General features: G+C 37.5%; 1 protein-coding gene across 1 annotated transcript; it reads left to right on the top strand.

Annotated features, from left to right (window-relative positions):
• Positions 1–236: 236 nt before the first annotated feature.
• SPINK14 (serine peptidase inhibitor Kazal type 14 (putative)) lies at positions 237–17,118 on the top strand. The gene is given in 7 exon segments (XM_060007153.1): positions 237–284; positions 814–935; positions 12,146–12,253; positions 13,100–13,145; positions 15,982–16,003; positions 16,006–16,117; positions 17,073–17,118. Coding segments are annotated over 7 exon segments (504 nt in total).
• Positions 17,119–17,701: the final 583 nt, after the last annotated feature.

Raw genomic sequence — 17,701 nt, 5'->3', positions numbered from 1 at the left:
AGCCCTTTCTCCAATGACCAGAGATTCCCCCTACCACCTCATTTTTTTTTTGTTTTTGGTCAGAATCATATATCTCTGACTTCCCCCCGAGTTGGCCCTGAGTAAAGAAGTGACCTCTTTTAGGTCTGGCCTGGGCAAGGGATGTTGGGAAATGGGTTTTAGTTACTGTGAACAATGAATTCAGCTTTGCATTTCTAACTGTGGAATTTTCTATTTCTCCAATTCCTTCTCTCGAAATGAATCTCGTCCTACTCTCTTCTGGCCATCAAGCAATAGGGACAGAGGTGAGTACCTTTTCGGCATGCTCTTGGCAAAAATGAAATCAGAGCTAATGTGTAAATGAGTCATGAAAGTAGCTAAACTGACTCACAGTGGGCTGAAATAATTCCCTAGGATATAAAACTGTTCCTACTGTACTTTCCTGGTGGTGTTTCTTTCTTTAAAGGTTACAAAATGAATCTCCTTGCAAAAGGAGAAGAGCAGATAAAGTAAAGTTTTACCTTTTGGTAGCATTTTAAACTTTTCTCAGTATTTTTCACATTCATTATCCCACTGGACTCTCATTATAACCCTAAAAAGAGAGATCAATATTTCCTTCTTAAACTGCTAATTCTCATTTAAGGACTATTCTAGGTCTGATTTATTTTTGCAGCACAGCACCTGGTCCATAAAAGATCTTCTAGACATGTTTGCTGAAAAGTTAAAGAGACTAGTACTCTTTCCACTCTCTTCTCCCTCTTTACCATCTCAATATGAGAATGACGCAGAATTGAAGGAAGAGAATGTAGGGTATTATTTTTCTTCCAATTACAGGTGGACTGCACCAAATACAACAGAAAAAGTGCCAGGATTGCATGCACAAGGGAATGGAGACCATTATGTGACATAGATCAGAAAACTCACAGTAATGAATGCATGTTTTGTATGCTAAATCAGTAAGTACAGTACTCAATTTGGAGCCCTGTTTTGCTTTTGTTTTATGATCACAAAATTCACATTGGCCAAAATCTGCTTGGTTTTTAAAAACATGGTTTTACAAACCTTACCTTTTGTCATGATCCTCCAGTACTCTTTGGACATTGCTTTGTTTTGAAAAAATAGCTATATGTAAGAATATATATGTGTATATATTTCTTTGCTATCCAGCCAAATTCTCATTTATAGTCTACAATGTCCCTCAGATTAGCTGCTACATATAGACATTTTTATTCCCACATTACATTTAAGGAAACTGGGTCTCAGGTGGGAAATATATTCTTGGTCAAAGTTTCATGAATCTCCTGTGTTACATCTATCTTATCACTTAGTGGAAACTCAGAAGACAGCTGTCTATATTTGGGCTGTTAGCCATGGACACTGTTATAAGACTGATCTATCCTTCATACCCCAGAGGAGAATCATGTTGCTTCTCTGATTGTCTGGAGAGGTCTAGGGATGAGAATGAAAGCCCAAACGCAGAGTTGGAATTAGTTGGAATCCTCACCACCACCAGCCCCATCCATTAAATATTAAGTCCTCACTATAAACAACATCTCAGCTTCTAGGAGATTTTAAGAATGGTTATTACCAGCCATTCCAACAACTTTCTTTTTTTTTTCATTCCAACAACTTGAATTCACTCCTTTCTGATTAGTAGTTAAAATCATGGGCTTTTTATGCTAAAAACCCTGCAGAAAGTAGGCATAGAGGGAACTTTCCTCAACATAATAAAGGCCATATATGACAAACCCACAGCCAACATCGTCCCCAATGGTGAAAAACTGAAAGCATTTCCACTAAGATCAGGAACAAGACAAGGTTGCCCACTCTCACCACTCTTATTCAACATAGTTTTGGAAGTTTTAGCCACAGCAATCAGAGACAAAAAAGAAATAAAAGGAATCCAAATCGGAAAAGAAGTAAAGCTGTCACTGTTTGCAGATGACATGATACTACACATAGAGAATCCTAAAGACGTTACCAGAAAACTACTAGAGCTAATCAATGATTTTGGTAAAGTAGCAGGATACAAAATTAATGCACAGAAATCTCTGGCATTCCTATACACTAATGATGAAAAATCTGAAAGTGAAATCAAGAAAACACTCCCATTTACCACTGCAACAAAAAGAATAAAATATCTAGGAATAAACCTACTTAAGGAGACAAAAGACCTGTATGCAGAAAATTATAAGACACTGATGAAAGAAATTAAAGATGATACAAATAGATGGAGAGATATACTATGTTCTTGGATTGGAAGAATCAATACTGTGAAAATGACTATACTACCCAAAGCAATCTACAGATACAATGCAATCCCTATCAAACTACCACTGGCATTTTTCACAGAGCTAGAACAAAAAATTTCACAATTTGTATGGAGACACAAAAGACCCCGAATAGCCAAAGCAATCTTGAGAACAAAAAACGGAGCTGGAGGAATCAGGCTCCCTGACTTCAGACTATACTACAAAGCTACAGTAATCAAGACAGTATGGTACTGGCACAAAAACAGATTGATAGATCAATGGAACAGGAGAGAAAGCCCAGAGATAAACCCACGCACATAGGGTCACCTTATCTTTGATAAAGGAGGCAGGAATGTACAGTGGAGAAAGGACAGCCTCTTCAATAAGTGGTGCTGGGAAAACTGGACAGGTACATGTAAAAGTATGAGATTAGATCACTCCCTAACACCATACACAAAAATAAGCTCAAAATGGATTAAAGACCTAAATGTAAGGCCAGAAACTATCAAACTCTTAGAGGAAAACATAGGCAGAACACTCTATGACATAAATCACAGCAAGATCATTTTTGACCCACGTCCTAGAGAAATGGAAATAAAAACAAAAATAAACAAATGGGACCTAATGAAACTTAAAAGCTTTTGCACAGCAAAGGAAACCATAAACAAGACCAAAAGACAACCCTCGGAATGGGAGAAAATATTTGCAAATGAAGCAACTGACAAAGGATTAATCTCCAAAATTTATAAGCAGCTCATGTAGCTCAATAACAAAAAAACAAACAACCCAATCCAAAAATGGGCAGAAGCCCTAAATAGACATTTCTCCAAAGAAGATATACAGACTGCCAACAAACACATGAAAGAATGCTCAACATCATTAATCATTAGAGAAATGCAATGAAATATCATCTCACACCATTCAGAATGGCCATCATCAAAAAATCTAGAAACAATAAATGCTGGAGAGGGTGTGGAGAAAAGGGAACACTCTTGCACTGCTGGTGGGAATGTGAATTGGTACAGCCACTATGGAGAACAGTATGGAGGTTCCTTAAAAAACTACAAATAGAACTACCATATGACCCAGCAATCCCACTACTGGGCATATACCCTGAGAAAACCATAATTCAAAAAGAGTCATGTACCAAAATCTTCATTGCAGCTCTATTTACAATAGCCCAGAGATGGAAACAACCTAAGTGTCCATCATTGGATGAATGGATAAAGAAGATGTGGCACATACATATGATGGAATATTACTCAGCCATAAAAAGAAATGAAATTGAGCTATTTGTAATGAGGTGGATAGACCTAGAGTCTGTCATACAGAGTGATGTAAGTCAGAAAGAGAAAGACAAATACCGTATGCTAACACATATATATGGAATTTAAGAAAAAAAATGTCATGAAGAACCTAGGGGTAAGACAGAAATAAAGACACAGACCTACTAGAGAATGGACTTGAGGATATGGGGAGCAGGAAGGGGAAGCTGTGACAAAGCAAGAGAGAGTCATGGACATATATACACTGCTAAACGTAAGGTAGATAGCTAGTGGGAAGCAGCCGCATAGCGCAGAGAGATCAGCTCGGTGCTTTGTGACCGCCTGGAGGGGTGGGATAGGGAGGGTGGGAGGGAGGGAGACGCAAGAGGGAAGAGATATGGGAACATATGTATATGTATAACTGATTCACCCTGTTATGAAGCAGAAACTAACACACCATTGTAAAGCAATTATACTCCAATAAAGATGTAAAAAAAAAAAAAAATCATGGGCTTTGGTGTCATACATCTGGATTAGAATCCAGGCTGCAGTTTGTAGATCTGTGACATTAGGCAAATACCCAATTCGCTGCACAATTCTGTATTCAGTAAGACAGAAATTATAATAGTGTTTAGGATTCACTGTGATAAAACATGTCAAACCTTAGCTAAGCAGCTGACAAAGAGTGAATACTCAAAGAAATAAACTCTTCTTCCTTTTTATAATTTTCCTCCTTTTCTAGACCTTCTGAAAATTTACAAATATAATAGCAAGTGTTATCCAAAATAAAGTCTCTCAGGATATGCAAATTCATGCCCTAATAAAACCATCAGAGACTGAAGACTGAGATGGTATTGATTATATTATCTCATATCTTCTTTTTAGAAGGAAGAAATCTAATACTCAGAAAGGAGAAATGACTATAACAAAATTACATAAACTGTAAATGCCAGAGATGTATGTGTGCATATTTTCTTTTAAAACTGCAGAAATGTTTGCACGCTATATTATGCTTTTGATTTCCATCTGAATATTCATGGACTATTTTAAAAGTGCCCAATCTCCTTTTAATGTTGGTCTTATTTTTTATATTTTTATTTGTTTGCAAAATGATCATCTATCAAGGATGTTAATGGTAAATATCAGCTAACTAGGGTAGAATATTAACCAGCACTCTTCATTCTTAGTTCAGGTCAGACAGCACAAAATGACATATGACTATGTTTTACTCTGTAGATTATGAAATATCAAATAACTGTATGACCCATTCAATAAAATCTACTTTTCCAGACAGAAAGGATCTCAACTCAGGAAACTTCATGATGATGAAGTGTAAGTAAGTATAGTATATATACTATATATATACTATATATATACTATAGTATATATACTATATATATACTATATATATAGTATATATATAGTAAGTATACACAGAAATTTTATTTATTCTTAATATAAAATGTTTTAACAATTTCTCACTTTCATCGAGAAAAAGTGTTTTCAGATATGTATTCTAGAAATGATCTATGACTATGAGTAGTCATAGATAAGACACCTGACCAGCCTAAACACAAAACCTAAAGTATAATTTATTTACCCAGAGGAAGACTCCACAAACTTTATTCGTAGCCCTTAACTGGAGCAGATTGATATACATGTGGTTATTTTCTAATACTGCAACTAATTAGCAGGTTAAGAAAAGAACATTAGGGACTTAAGAACACTAATAACAGTAAAAAAGTTATTTAAAAAGCACAAAAAAAATTCAAGAACACAAAAGTAGAGATAATTTAGGGGTAAAGAGCTATGTGAGTGGAAAGTCAATAATTTTAATAGAGTTTGAAATGTGATACTATAAGAGAACGGCAAACATGGGGTTGTGGTAGTAAAGACAGTTCATTTTAAGGATGGGCACCTAACCCATTGTGGTGGGTGAGGGAGAGAAATGCGGCCATGAAACTGTTACAAAAGTAAAATGATATTTGAAGGAGAAGTAGCGGTCAGTCTGATGGATGAAGTGGGTAAGGGCATGCAAAGTAGGATAAATATGAGAAGCAAAGGCACAGGGATGTTCAGGAGCAGGAAACACTGGGAATTCAGTCCTTAAATTCAGCTGGGATAAAAGGCAGAGCAGATGAGACTGGAGAGATAAGCATGGGTCATGAGGGGGCTTTCTGTTGATGGAATCAGTTAAATATTTGAACAAGATCAGATTTGGTTTCTAAAAATATCACTCTGGCAACAATGTGGAGGGTGAGTGAGGGTGCTGTTAGTCATATAATGAGCTAGTGTATTAGTATGCCAGGCTGCCATAACAAAATTCAGATCTTCCTCCATTTAGGATGGGGTTATATCCCGATAAACCCATCATAAATTGAAAATATCATACATGCACCTAACGTACCAGCCTCGCCTACCTTAAATGTGCTCAGAACACTTACATTAGCCTACAGTTGGGCAAAATCATATAACACACAGCCTATTTTATAAAGTAATAAGGTGTTGAATATCTCATGTAATTTATTGAATACTGAAAAAGTGAAAAACAGAATGGTTGTATGGGTACAGAATCGTTGTCAACATATGGATTGTTTACCCTGGTGACTGTATGGCTGATTTGGGTGCTGTGGCTCACTGCTCAGCATCACAAGAGAGTATTGTACTGCTTATCACTAGCTCAGGGAAAGATCAAATTTCAAAGTACAGTTTCTACTAAATGCATATTGCTTTCACATCACCATAAAGTCAAAAAATTGTTATTTGAACCATCATAAGTAGGGAACTGTCTATACCACAGATTGGGTGACTTAAACAATAGGAATTTATATTCTCACAGTTCTAGAAGTCCAAGATCAAGGCACCAGAAGATCTGGTGCTAGGTAAGAGCCCACTTTCAGGTTCACAGTCTACTATCTTCTTGCTGTGTCTTCCCATGGTAGAAGGGGCAAGGTTGCTCTCCGGACACTGTTTCATAAGGGCACTAATGCCATTCATGAGGGCTATGCCTTCACGACCTAATCATCTCTGAAGAGTTCTACCTCCTAATACCATCACATTGAGGATTGACTACAACATATGAATTCTGGGGGATTATAAATATTCAGGCAGTAACACATGCGAGACCTTTAGGATGACGGTCATGCTAGCTCATGACTGGAATGGTGGGCACATGGGTGTTGACCCTGTAATAATAAATAATTTGCTTAACTATAAACAACAACAATGACAAAGTCTACATATTGTAGAGTGGATATATTGTAGAGTACATTATATAACCTATGTTTTAAAAATATATGTAATTATACAATAATTACATAATTTTCTTTTTTAACCTATAAATTGAAAAAGTGAGTTTACTTACATAAACTCTGCTTTTGTCTAAACAAAATTTTCCTAGGCAGATATGCAAGTCTGGACAATGTTGTCCTGTGGCTTCAATAAAAAACCCTGAGAAGGGAAAGACTTTCCCCTATGGTCCAGGGTGGGACCGATCACTTGTATGGTGGCTTTCCTGTGATGGAGAAACAGCTCTGAGGACCTAAAGAATGGCAGATTAGTACTGTGGTGGAGTGATAATTGGTTAAAGAATGGACTAGACTGTGAAAGTTCTATGGTTTGGGCAGTGGAATTGACTTTCCTTTCTACTGGAGAACATGCAGTCTTAGGTAAAATCCTGTGAAGGATTTCCACATCCCTAATGGTGGTAAGAATCTGCTTTGGCCACACACCTATGGTCAATTAACCTTCAGCAAATGCGTCAAGAATGTACAATGGAGAAAAGACAGTCTCTTCACTGAGTGACACTGGGAAAATTGGACAGCTACATGTTAAAGAAAAAAATTAGAACATTCTCTAACATCATATACAAAAATAAACTCAACATGGATTAAAGACCTAAATGTAAGACTGGATACTGTAAAACTCTTGGAGGAAAACATAGGCAGAACACACTTTGACATAAATTGCAGTAATATGTTTTTGGACCCATCTCCTAGAGTAATGAAAATAAAAGTAAAAATAAACGAATGGGACCTAATTAAACTTAAAAGCTTCTGCATGGCAAAGAAAACTATAAACAAAATGAAAAGACAACCTGCAAAATGGGAGAAAATATTTGCAAATGATGCTACTGACAAGGGATTAATTTCCAAAATACACAAACAGCTCATACAGCTTAATATCAAAGACAAAACAAAAAAAGAAAACAACTCAATCAAAAGATGGGCAGATGACCTAAACAGACATTTCTCCAAAGAAGACGTAGAGATAACCAACAGGCACGTGAAAAGATGCTCAACATTGCTAATTATTAGCGAAATGCAAATCAAAACTACAATGAGCTATCACCTCACACAAGTCAGAATGGCCATCATTAAAATGCTGGAGAGGGTGTGGAGAAAAGAGAACCCTCCTACACTGTTGGTGGGGATGCAAATTGGTGCAGCGACTACAGAGAACAGTATGGAGGGTCCTTAAAAAACTAAAAATAGAGCTACCATATGATCCAGCAATCCCACTTCTGGGCATATATCTGGACAAAACTACAATTCAAAAAGATACATGCACTCCTAAGTTCACAGTAGCACTATTCACAATAGCCAAAATATGGAAACAATCTAAAGGTCCATTGACAGATGAATGGATAAAGAAAATGTGGTACATGTGTACAATGGAATACTACTCAGCCATAAAAATTAATAAAGTAATACCATTTGCAGCAACATGGATGTACCTAGAGATTATCATATTAAGTGAAGTCAGGTAGAGAAAGATAAATATCACATAATATCACTTGCACATGGAATCTAAAAAAAAAATGATACAAACGAACTTGTTTAAAAAACAGAAACAGACAGACACAGAAAACAAACTTACGGTTACCAAAGGGGAAAGGGTGGGGGAGGGATAAATTAGGAGTTTCAGATTAACAGATACACACTGCTGTATACGAAACAGATAAACAACAAGGACCCACTGTATAGCACAGGGAACAATATTCAATAACTTGTAATAACCTATAATGGAAAAGAACCTGAAAAAGAATATATATATGTATTATTATATATATATATATAAATATATATATATATATATATATATATATATAACTGAATCACTTTGCTGTACACCTGAAACTAACACAACATTGTAAATTAACTATACTTCAATAAAAAAATAAACTTAAAAAAAAAGAATCTGCTTTGGACTGTACAGTGAGGAATTGGCTTTTTAAAATATTCGTTTGAGGTGACACTGGAACATACAAACTGAATTATTTCATAGCTAGGAATAGGGCCTGACATCTAGGAACAAAGCCCCAAATTGTAGCTTCTGGAATTCAACCATGGGTATGAGAGATGATGAAGAAGTCAAAGACTAAGGATTCTTTGAGGAAGATGGGATCCCTCAGTCTTATTTACTCTCCTCTCCCAATATTAGTTCAACTGGAATTTGGAAAAGCTAAAACTATTTTAGCTTGATTTTTTCCTATGTTTTTCTTTTTCTTCTATGTATTTTCCTCTATGTATTTAATCTACAGGATTAAATACTGTTTGTAGACCTCTCTCTGTTATCTTATTTTTGCAGCTATTAAACAGGGTCACATATTGATAATATGCAATTCCTTTTATCTTAGGAAGGTCTGCTTCACTTTTACCGAGTCAAGATATTGGATCTGTGGAAATTATTGTTTTATTTCTCATTGCTGTTATGGATGGGTATCAGAGGGGCCATGATTCATACTGGAATGTCACAAGAGTCAGGAAACTCAAATGTTAAAATCTGCTTCTTCAAGTCTGCCTTCCACGAGTAATTATTTGTTTAATAATATTCTCCTGCCAAGGTATAAGCTCCATTAAGGTCAAGAATATGCCATTCTTTTTCACGGCTGTATTTCCAGTGCCCACACAACTCCTGACAAACCAGAATCCCAAACAGTAGAAGGCCTACGGGAACTCATTTAACCAGTGATACCCTGCTAATAACAAAATTTGTGACAAAGCAAAGTTGAGAAAAATGTAAATTATTTATTATCAGGTGGGAAGTAATTTCACGCTCATTATTACCTTTGAATACTCATACAATGCAATCAATCTGTGGCTCTGAGCCTATAAAGCCCATATCAGTAGCGGAGGCAGGCAGTTTTCCAAGCTGTTTAAATGTTAGCTCACTTAAACCTCCAAAGAGTTCCTTAAGGAAGGTTTGATTACCCCATTGTGAAAATGGGAAAATTCCGTCCAGAGAGGAAAAATTACTTTTCAAGTTGACAAAAATATTGTAACTTGATCTTTTGCTTTTATGTCCAGAATCCTTCCTAAACAATGGGATGCCTCTACCTCTCTGAACTGGGAGATGACTGATTTACTTAGGAAGATGACAGGGTATTTTCAAATTGTTCCATATTAGACTTACAGAGCCCACAGGTTGGATGAAAACCACTTCTTTCATATTCTAAGTGACCCAGGTCCTTTCTGGAAGTTTCCAGTAGGTCTGTTTTTAGGCTTTTATTGAAATGAAGTAATGAGACAAATTAACTGAGGTAAATAAAAATTTGTTCATTCCAGTATTGTTAAGAATAATGAAATTGAAATCAGCCTAATTGAGCAACTATGGAAGAATATTAATATAATAAAAATCCATATATGTGATAGAATATGACACTAGGCATCTAAATTCATGTTCTATATGACTATATTTAAAGATCAAGAAAATGTCACAGTACATTTCTAAGTCAAAAAAGTGTAAAACAATATATACTACAAAAATTTGATCAAATATGACAAGAACATGTATATGTGTTCATTTCTGTGTATGTATATATAGATTTTTTTAAAAAACTGGAATGATATAATTCAATACAGTTTATGTTTCACAGTTATCTATGGGTTTTGAGGTTTCTTGTCTTTTTATTTCTTTTCTAATATTTCTACTTTTTGAATTTTCTAAACTTGTATTTCCTTGACATAAGAAGAATTGCTTTTTAAAAAATGTAACATAGAGGCAGGAAGTTCAGAAATTAGGAGGAAACCCAGCTCTGATAAGGTATCTTCCTTGTTACAAAGCTGCAAAGGTTTGGATTGCTACAGGACAAGGCTGGACCCACTGCAAATGGCATCCACAGACTTCATCTGTCACTGCAACCTCCTCTCTTCCTCAGCTGTTTCCACATTTTTCATTCTGGCCAAAGGCACTAATTATTGTTGTGGAACATTCGATACTTCTATGCTCTTTCCTACTGTGGTATGTTTCTTCTGCTATTGCCTCTTTGGATTGCCCACCCAGGGCTGCCCTGGCCAGCGATCCGTTCCCACCACCCAAGTCTTGTAGGCATCTCTGTACTCCCTTCCCCAACACCTCCTGCTGAGTTTGTCTTTGACTCATCCTAAATGTTTGGCCTCCCAGGGCCTGCTCAGCCCAGCACACAATGCATCAGTGTCTTCCCTCTCCTACACAGCTATTCTACCCCCTCTTGAGGCTCTAACACATGCTCCTTAAAGGAGAGGCACCAGCCACAAAGAATTACATTACATCTCACTTCCTTTCTGAGGTGAGTCAACCTGGGTACACGTGGTAGGGAGAGTGGGCATCTGGCATTGTGTTCTGATACAGCTGGATCTTCCACTGTTGAAGCTCCATTCCTAAAGTAATCCAGGGAAGATGTCAGGAAGAGATGGGGATGTATTTAGAAAAACATGGAGTCATAGACTGTCTGAGGAGCGGGCCGAGCAGACAGCTCTGGACATTGTGCCAGGAGCCTCCAGACATCCTGGAGAGTGGAGCACTGTGGAAACATCTCAGTGTCTCAGATAACAAATATCACACCATAGCATAAAGGCAAGTTCATGTACATTACCTATCAACATATGCTACAGAGCAGAGAAAAAGGTCTCTAGGACATAGGGAGGACCAGGTCACTTTTGCAGGAACAGGAAGACAGGGAGAGTTCAATGTGGTCCTTGGTCAGGACCTGGAACCTCCATATACCATTCTTTAGGGTCAGAAAGGCTGCTACAAGGAAAGGCAATCCCAAGGGAGGATCTGCTCACTGAATTTGCTCACTGAATTCTGGATGAAATACCTTGGGAACTCCTGTGAGATAGAGTATTTCTTTTTTTCTCCCTATGCAGTCTCTCAGAATGCTCCAAGAGGGTTTAGCTTTCCGAGTCAGAAGATTCTCAGCACAGCCAAGTAGGCCTGGAGTATTAGAAATCTTTGTCTTAATCTCAAGAGGCAATCTCTGCTTCATGACCAAGTACAGACCCGCTTCCTCTATTGAGAAGCCCTTGTTGTCTAGAAGCCTCTAGCAGCCTCATCATTTTCTTTGTATCCTTTCAAATAAAAAAATTTTGAGAGAATCATCAGGTAAGGTGCCTTTTCAAGACACTTAAAATATCTCCATCTTAACATAATACAGTTATTCCCAAACAGTAACCTCTGATTTACTTCTGTCTTCTAAGTAGTCACGGGTCTGTCACTGAGATCTATACATTTATTTATAACTAACCAAAGTTTATTCCTGAGCATTTGTTCTCAGAGAAGGAGCATACAATACGTATACTGGAGATGAATATTCACTTCAGAAGTGGTCTTAATATCCTGATAACCTCTTCTTTTGTGATTGTATCAAAAGGCAACATCCTGAAGCAGTATCTCAGAGAATTATTCTAAGGACACGCCAGGAGGAAAAGTGGCCAAATCCTTCCCAGTACTCTGCTCACTTCTGTTCTTTATCGTGATACATTTGACGTTACCTTCTGGTGAGTAATGTAGCTGTTTTGCGCAGGGATGTAAGGTTGATTGCTGGGCTGTGACATGATAATCTAGAAGAGAATGCTTTGAGATTTTTGTGTATATATATTTTATTAAGTGTATCATTTTACTATATTATATATCTGTATATATAGAGAGACAGACAATGGAGTGTGATCAAAAAAAAAAAAAAAGGCTCTGGGCCAATGGGCAGGGGCCTTAGCTTTCCCATCTATTAATGCAGACTATAAGACCTAACTCGTGGGGACCAGGGGCTTGGGTGACTGGGTGAGGTAACGTGTGAAAGTGACTGGCAATATGCCTCCAAGACAGTGCATCACAAAAATTCAGAACTTTTGAAAATGCTCTGCCATATATTCGACTGGGTCATTATCTTTTGTGTCCTTTTTTAGAGAAGTCATGTAGAGCGACCTAGCTTCAAAGACTGAAGAGCTTAGTTTTCTTACATATCTGCCATGAATTCTTGGGCATTTCATAAGATATGGGGATTGGGTTAAAAGATCTCTTTAAAGTTCTAGCATTTCTTAATTTCTTTCATATATTGGCTGTCAGCTCTGAATCCTCTCAAGCCCAGGCTAATTACTGTTAATCAAAAAATTATTTGGTACACTGGACTGGCAGTGATGCACCTATATAGTCTTCTGTTGATTATCTACCAGGAGTAAAAGAGTTACCCCACATTTAAAAAAATGAATGAATATACGTATAAATGAAATAATGTTTTCAATTATTGCAAGCTTTCTGGGTACTACATAAAACTCTTTTATTCTGTCAACAAATTAAGCTATGACTTACCAGATACTAGATTCTTTAACTATTTTCATTTGTTATGGTTTCAGGCCCTCCACACTGGTGGCCACCACATGGAAATATTAAGGTAATTTTCCTCTAAATTTCCTGGGAACGAGACTCTGAGTTTTCTTTGGAATTACTATTTTAGAACCTTACTGAGGCAAGTGATGTTCTTCAATGTCACATGAATGTGGCAGGTACACTGTAGGTATAGGAGCTCAGAGGAGAGTAATCCAAACTGGGACCCAAGCTGAGATTTGGTCATAGGTATACCACAGAACCCTCGGTAGTGCCTGGAAAATGTTTATGGACACTGGCGGTTGCCAGGGGACAGGGCAGGTTCTTATATGCCCACAGACTTGGGCATAACATGGTTTCTGCTCTGGAGGGGCTCACAGTTTGGTGGAAAGAATGCTCCTAACTGCCCTGTGATACGCAGAGAATGCCTATGGGAGTTGTGAATGGCAAACGCCAACTCTAAGTTATAGACTGAGGAAATGTGAAGGAACAGGAAATCTCTGAACAGAGCCTCAAATTCTGTTTCCAACTTGTATGAGGGCAAAGTGACAGAGACACCTTTTTCATTTTCAGCTATACCTCTGAGCACTGAATATATTGTGGGGTAAAATAAATGTTTAATAAATGGGGGAAATAGTGAAATGAAAGATTGTTTTGGTTTTTTGATGTGGATTTGCATCACTGTACTCCTTCACTTCAGGAGCACTTGCACTTTAAGCTTTTGTCTCATTAGTAAATTTTAAATTTTACTTCTTAAAAAAATATATTCATGAGTTGACTGGTGAGAAAGATGTTTTGAGGGCAGCTTGGCCTTCAAGGGACGCAGAGATCAGAGTGTAGAACCTGTCAGAGGCTATAGCTCCAGCAAAAAAGTCTATAGAATTTGTCCAGGATTTATACTCTAGTCTCATAGAGTTGAGTCCTAGAGTTTTCCTCTTAAGAAGGTTGCCTGCAAGAGTAGTCCTCCACTTGTCCATAAATTTATAAACAAAAATAACCTTACTCATTCTTACTTATTTTCTCATGAAGCTTACAAAAATAGCCAGAAAAAACGAAGAGAGTGACTGTTTTTATAGTAAATTCTATAAATAATTCTATAAATAAAAGAAATAGGATGGTACAATAGAGAATATCTTTTGAAAGTAGAGATACTACTATCAACAATGTGGTCAGTGAAGGCTTCTTGGGCATGGGGATATCTGAGATGTGAAGGGTGAGAAGGAGCCACCCAGATGGAGAGCAATGAGGAAGATTTACCTACTTGAGTCACTGATTAAAGACCTGTGTGACTGGAACACAGAGAGGGAGGGAGAGGGCGCAGCAGATGTTATAGTTACACAGCAGATGAATACATAGCCTACTCACTCGATGAATATACATCCTACTCTAAAGAGAAAGAAAAGCTATATTTAAAGATGATACTAATTACTCTTGCTATTATTTGACTATATTCATTCAGTTTGAACTATTTAAAATCTTATTCATTTTGCACATATTTATAGAGCAAGACTAAGTGCCAATATATGTGCTGGACACACAAAGGTTAGTCTAATCAGAAACAGACCCTACCCTTATGGGCTTATAATTCTTTGGAGTGTGGAATTAGTCAAATAATTGTATAAATGCTTTATTACACACTGATTAGAGATACTAAAAAAGGAATGGAAAGTTGGGATTGTATTTTGGGAACTCTCTGAGAAAGTAGGTCATAACTTGAGCTCTGAAGGCAGAATGAGTTTAGGTTCAAGAAAAAGACAATACATTTGATGGGGGGGTCGTGACAAACCACAAGACTCTGAGATGGAGGGACTATGGAGCACTTGAAGCAAAAACAAAACAAAATTTTTAAAAAGACAAAAAAAACCCATGGAAAATGGCAAAGAGCAAGGTGGTATAAGACAAGGTTGGAAAAGTCAGAAGGGTACAGATCACATAGGGTCTTTTAGCTTATACTAAGAAGAAATTTTTTATGTGCAGTGAAATGCAATTAAAAGAGCATAAGTACAGGAATAATATGATTCAATGGACATTTAAATTACAGAAATTAGAGGCTACAGAGGAAAGGAGAAAGTGGAGGGAGTAGTTGGGTGACAGACAGATGGTGGTGACCTGGCCATGGTGCTGGTGTTGGATAAGGGAAGAAGGGAGAAGAGCTCAAATATGATCCCTCTTTCTCTAAATAGCCCAAACTCCTACCCACCTTGTATTAGAGGTACTTTATCTACCTATCGTATGGTAATCATAGAGCCCCTGAGACTATCATTGTCAAGCTCAATCATCCCAGAGTCACTGCTCTCAAGCCATCACTGATACCAACATTGCAAGCAGACATGGGTTCTGGTCCCACTGAGACATGCCCCTTCCTTTGTTTTCAGTTTTCCCTACAAAATCAGGGAGTTACTCTAAATGATCTCATGTTTCACACCTTCAAGATAAGAGTTAGCCTGGAGATATTTTTAGTAGATAAGATGTGATAAATATTTTAAGTCAAGGCATATAGATTTCAGTGAAACATCTTTTCCAATTATGGGGCTTCAGTTTCCTTAGCTGAGTTACCACAGAAAATCTCTAAGACTAATTCCAGGTCAAATAGTCTGAGAATAAAGGAGATTGAGAGAGAAGCTAAATTTCCCAAATCTGTCCTGTTAACGCACTCTTCCTTTTCCCACTATAGCATAGCAGGCCTCCTTTCTCTCTTCCTGTCAGGAGGTCCTGACAACAAGGGCATCACGTACGTTGTTAGCTGATGGACATACGTGGGTTCTGGTTCCCTTGCTTTGTGGAGGGGGAAGCTAGAGAGCTTTTGTCAGACTAGGATATGATTCTATGTTTAGATTTTCCTAGTAAAGTCCAGGGGTGTGAGTGTAATTCTAATCATATCATTCTTTTCAACTCAATTTCAGGTGAAATGTCCATATAAGAAAGTAGATTGAGTTGATTCAATGGAACAGTGAACCCCTGCCCTGGTATATATCAACCCATCTGTGGCAACAATTTGGTAACTTATGAAAATCCCTGCATCTTGTATGTTGGGAGCATGTGAGTAGTACTGGGAGAAAAGAAGAGAACAATGAAAAAGCTTAGTGCAAGGTGATTACCTCTTCTACCAAGTACAACAGCCTTGAAGCCAGGAATTTGCTCCAGTTTGCTCAGATAATAATCAGTCCCTGCTCAGGAGAACATGTGGCAATACAAAGCCCACTGGAGTAGAAAGCAGACTCACTGTACTCAGTAGTGTTTGCTAGGCCCTTTCTTCTCTCAGCCTTCTCATTCCCATATGCCAATTGATAGATTTTTTTTTCACTTGAAGCTTTAAATATCCCTTTGAGTCCTTAAAATTCTTTGATTTTAAAACAAACTATACTTTTGCCTTCTCTCAGATATCTTCAACTTCATATGTGTCTGAAACTCTGAGCTAGGATAGGTGACTATAAAGTTTGGGTCCTCTGGCTAGTTTAGTTTTTGGATTTATGTGACATGATTATCAGTGATTAGACACTAAGTCTCACTAAACTGTGGCTTCAGGGTTGATCTCTGTATAAGACAGTGAAGTTCACAGGGAGAAAAACTCTCCCCGTGGCACCAGACTGAAGCCCTCCACCCAATGATCATTTTGTAATTTTCACAAAGAGCAATGAGACAGGAATGTGTAAACTTCAGGCCACCCCCACTAATGAGGAATTCAGCCAAAGTGTAAGAGTATTGACAGAGTAAGATGAGGACTGATATGCCTCATATATCATAAGCTGAGGTCTGATTAAGTAACTTATTTTCAAAGAGCTTGTAATATAGGTCATAATATCTTCAGTGGCATCTTGGAATCATGGAAGGATAACAGGGTAGGAAATCCAATAACCTGGCTTTTGTCTGTAATCAATGTCCTTTATGCTCTTAGTTTCCTCAAATATAAAATAAGGGTGATAGATAATTTTACAAGTATTTTTGTAGCTCTGACATTATATTAATGAAATATTTATTCTGATTCTTCCTTCAGGAAATCTCAGGGAAAAATTAGATTTCTGCAGGATGGAAAATGCTGAGTGGACTCAGACATGAAAGAAGTACCTTTTTTTTATCTTTCCATTGAGAAAATCCTTCTCTTGCAACTCACCCCTCCTTAGATGTGTTCTCAGTGACAGAGAGCTACCCCTAGTGAGCTTGTAGACCTCTCCCCTCATTGATTCGCTGCCTTCCATATTCTCCCTAATAAATAAACTTTTCTGAAAGTCTCATTTAACATGGGTCTCAGATCCGTATCTCAAGCCTCAGAAGTAGAACAAAATGAACATTTGAGCCAAAGGTCAGAGACAAACACAGGGCTTAATCAGGTCTCTGATACTGTAAACTGTGGAATAATCTATCAGTACGTAAAGGCTCCTGGTTGTCTTCCAAAGAACACAACAGAAATTTCTTCCATATTCCTTCAGAATTAAAAAAATATATATATTAATAGGAAACATGCCTAAAATAACCAGCTGAGCTTCCCCTCGCAGCTCTAACCAGAGTATTCATCCATCCACCAGCTCTAGTTTGTCTAAGACAGACTTGGAATAGAAAAAGTACACCCTGGGAGAGTACTCTAAGCTTTCACAGCTCTTGTCTGAGAGGAAACTGCTATCTAGA

The sequence above is a fragment of the Delphinus delphis genome, chromosome 3 (genome assembly GCF_949987515.2).
Source record: "Delphinus delphis chromosome 3, mDelDel1.2, whole genome shotgun sequence".
NCBI classification, from domain to species: domain Eukaryota; kingdom Metazoa; phylum Chordata; class Mammalia; order Artiodactyla; family Delphinidae; genus Delphinus; species Delphinus delphis.
This window is presented reverse-complemented; position numbering and strand designations above follow the sequence as displayed.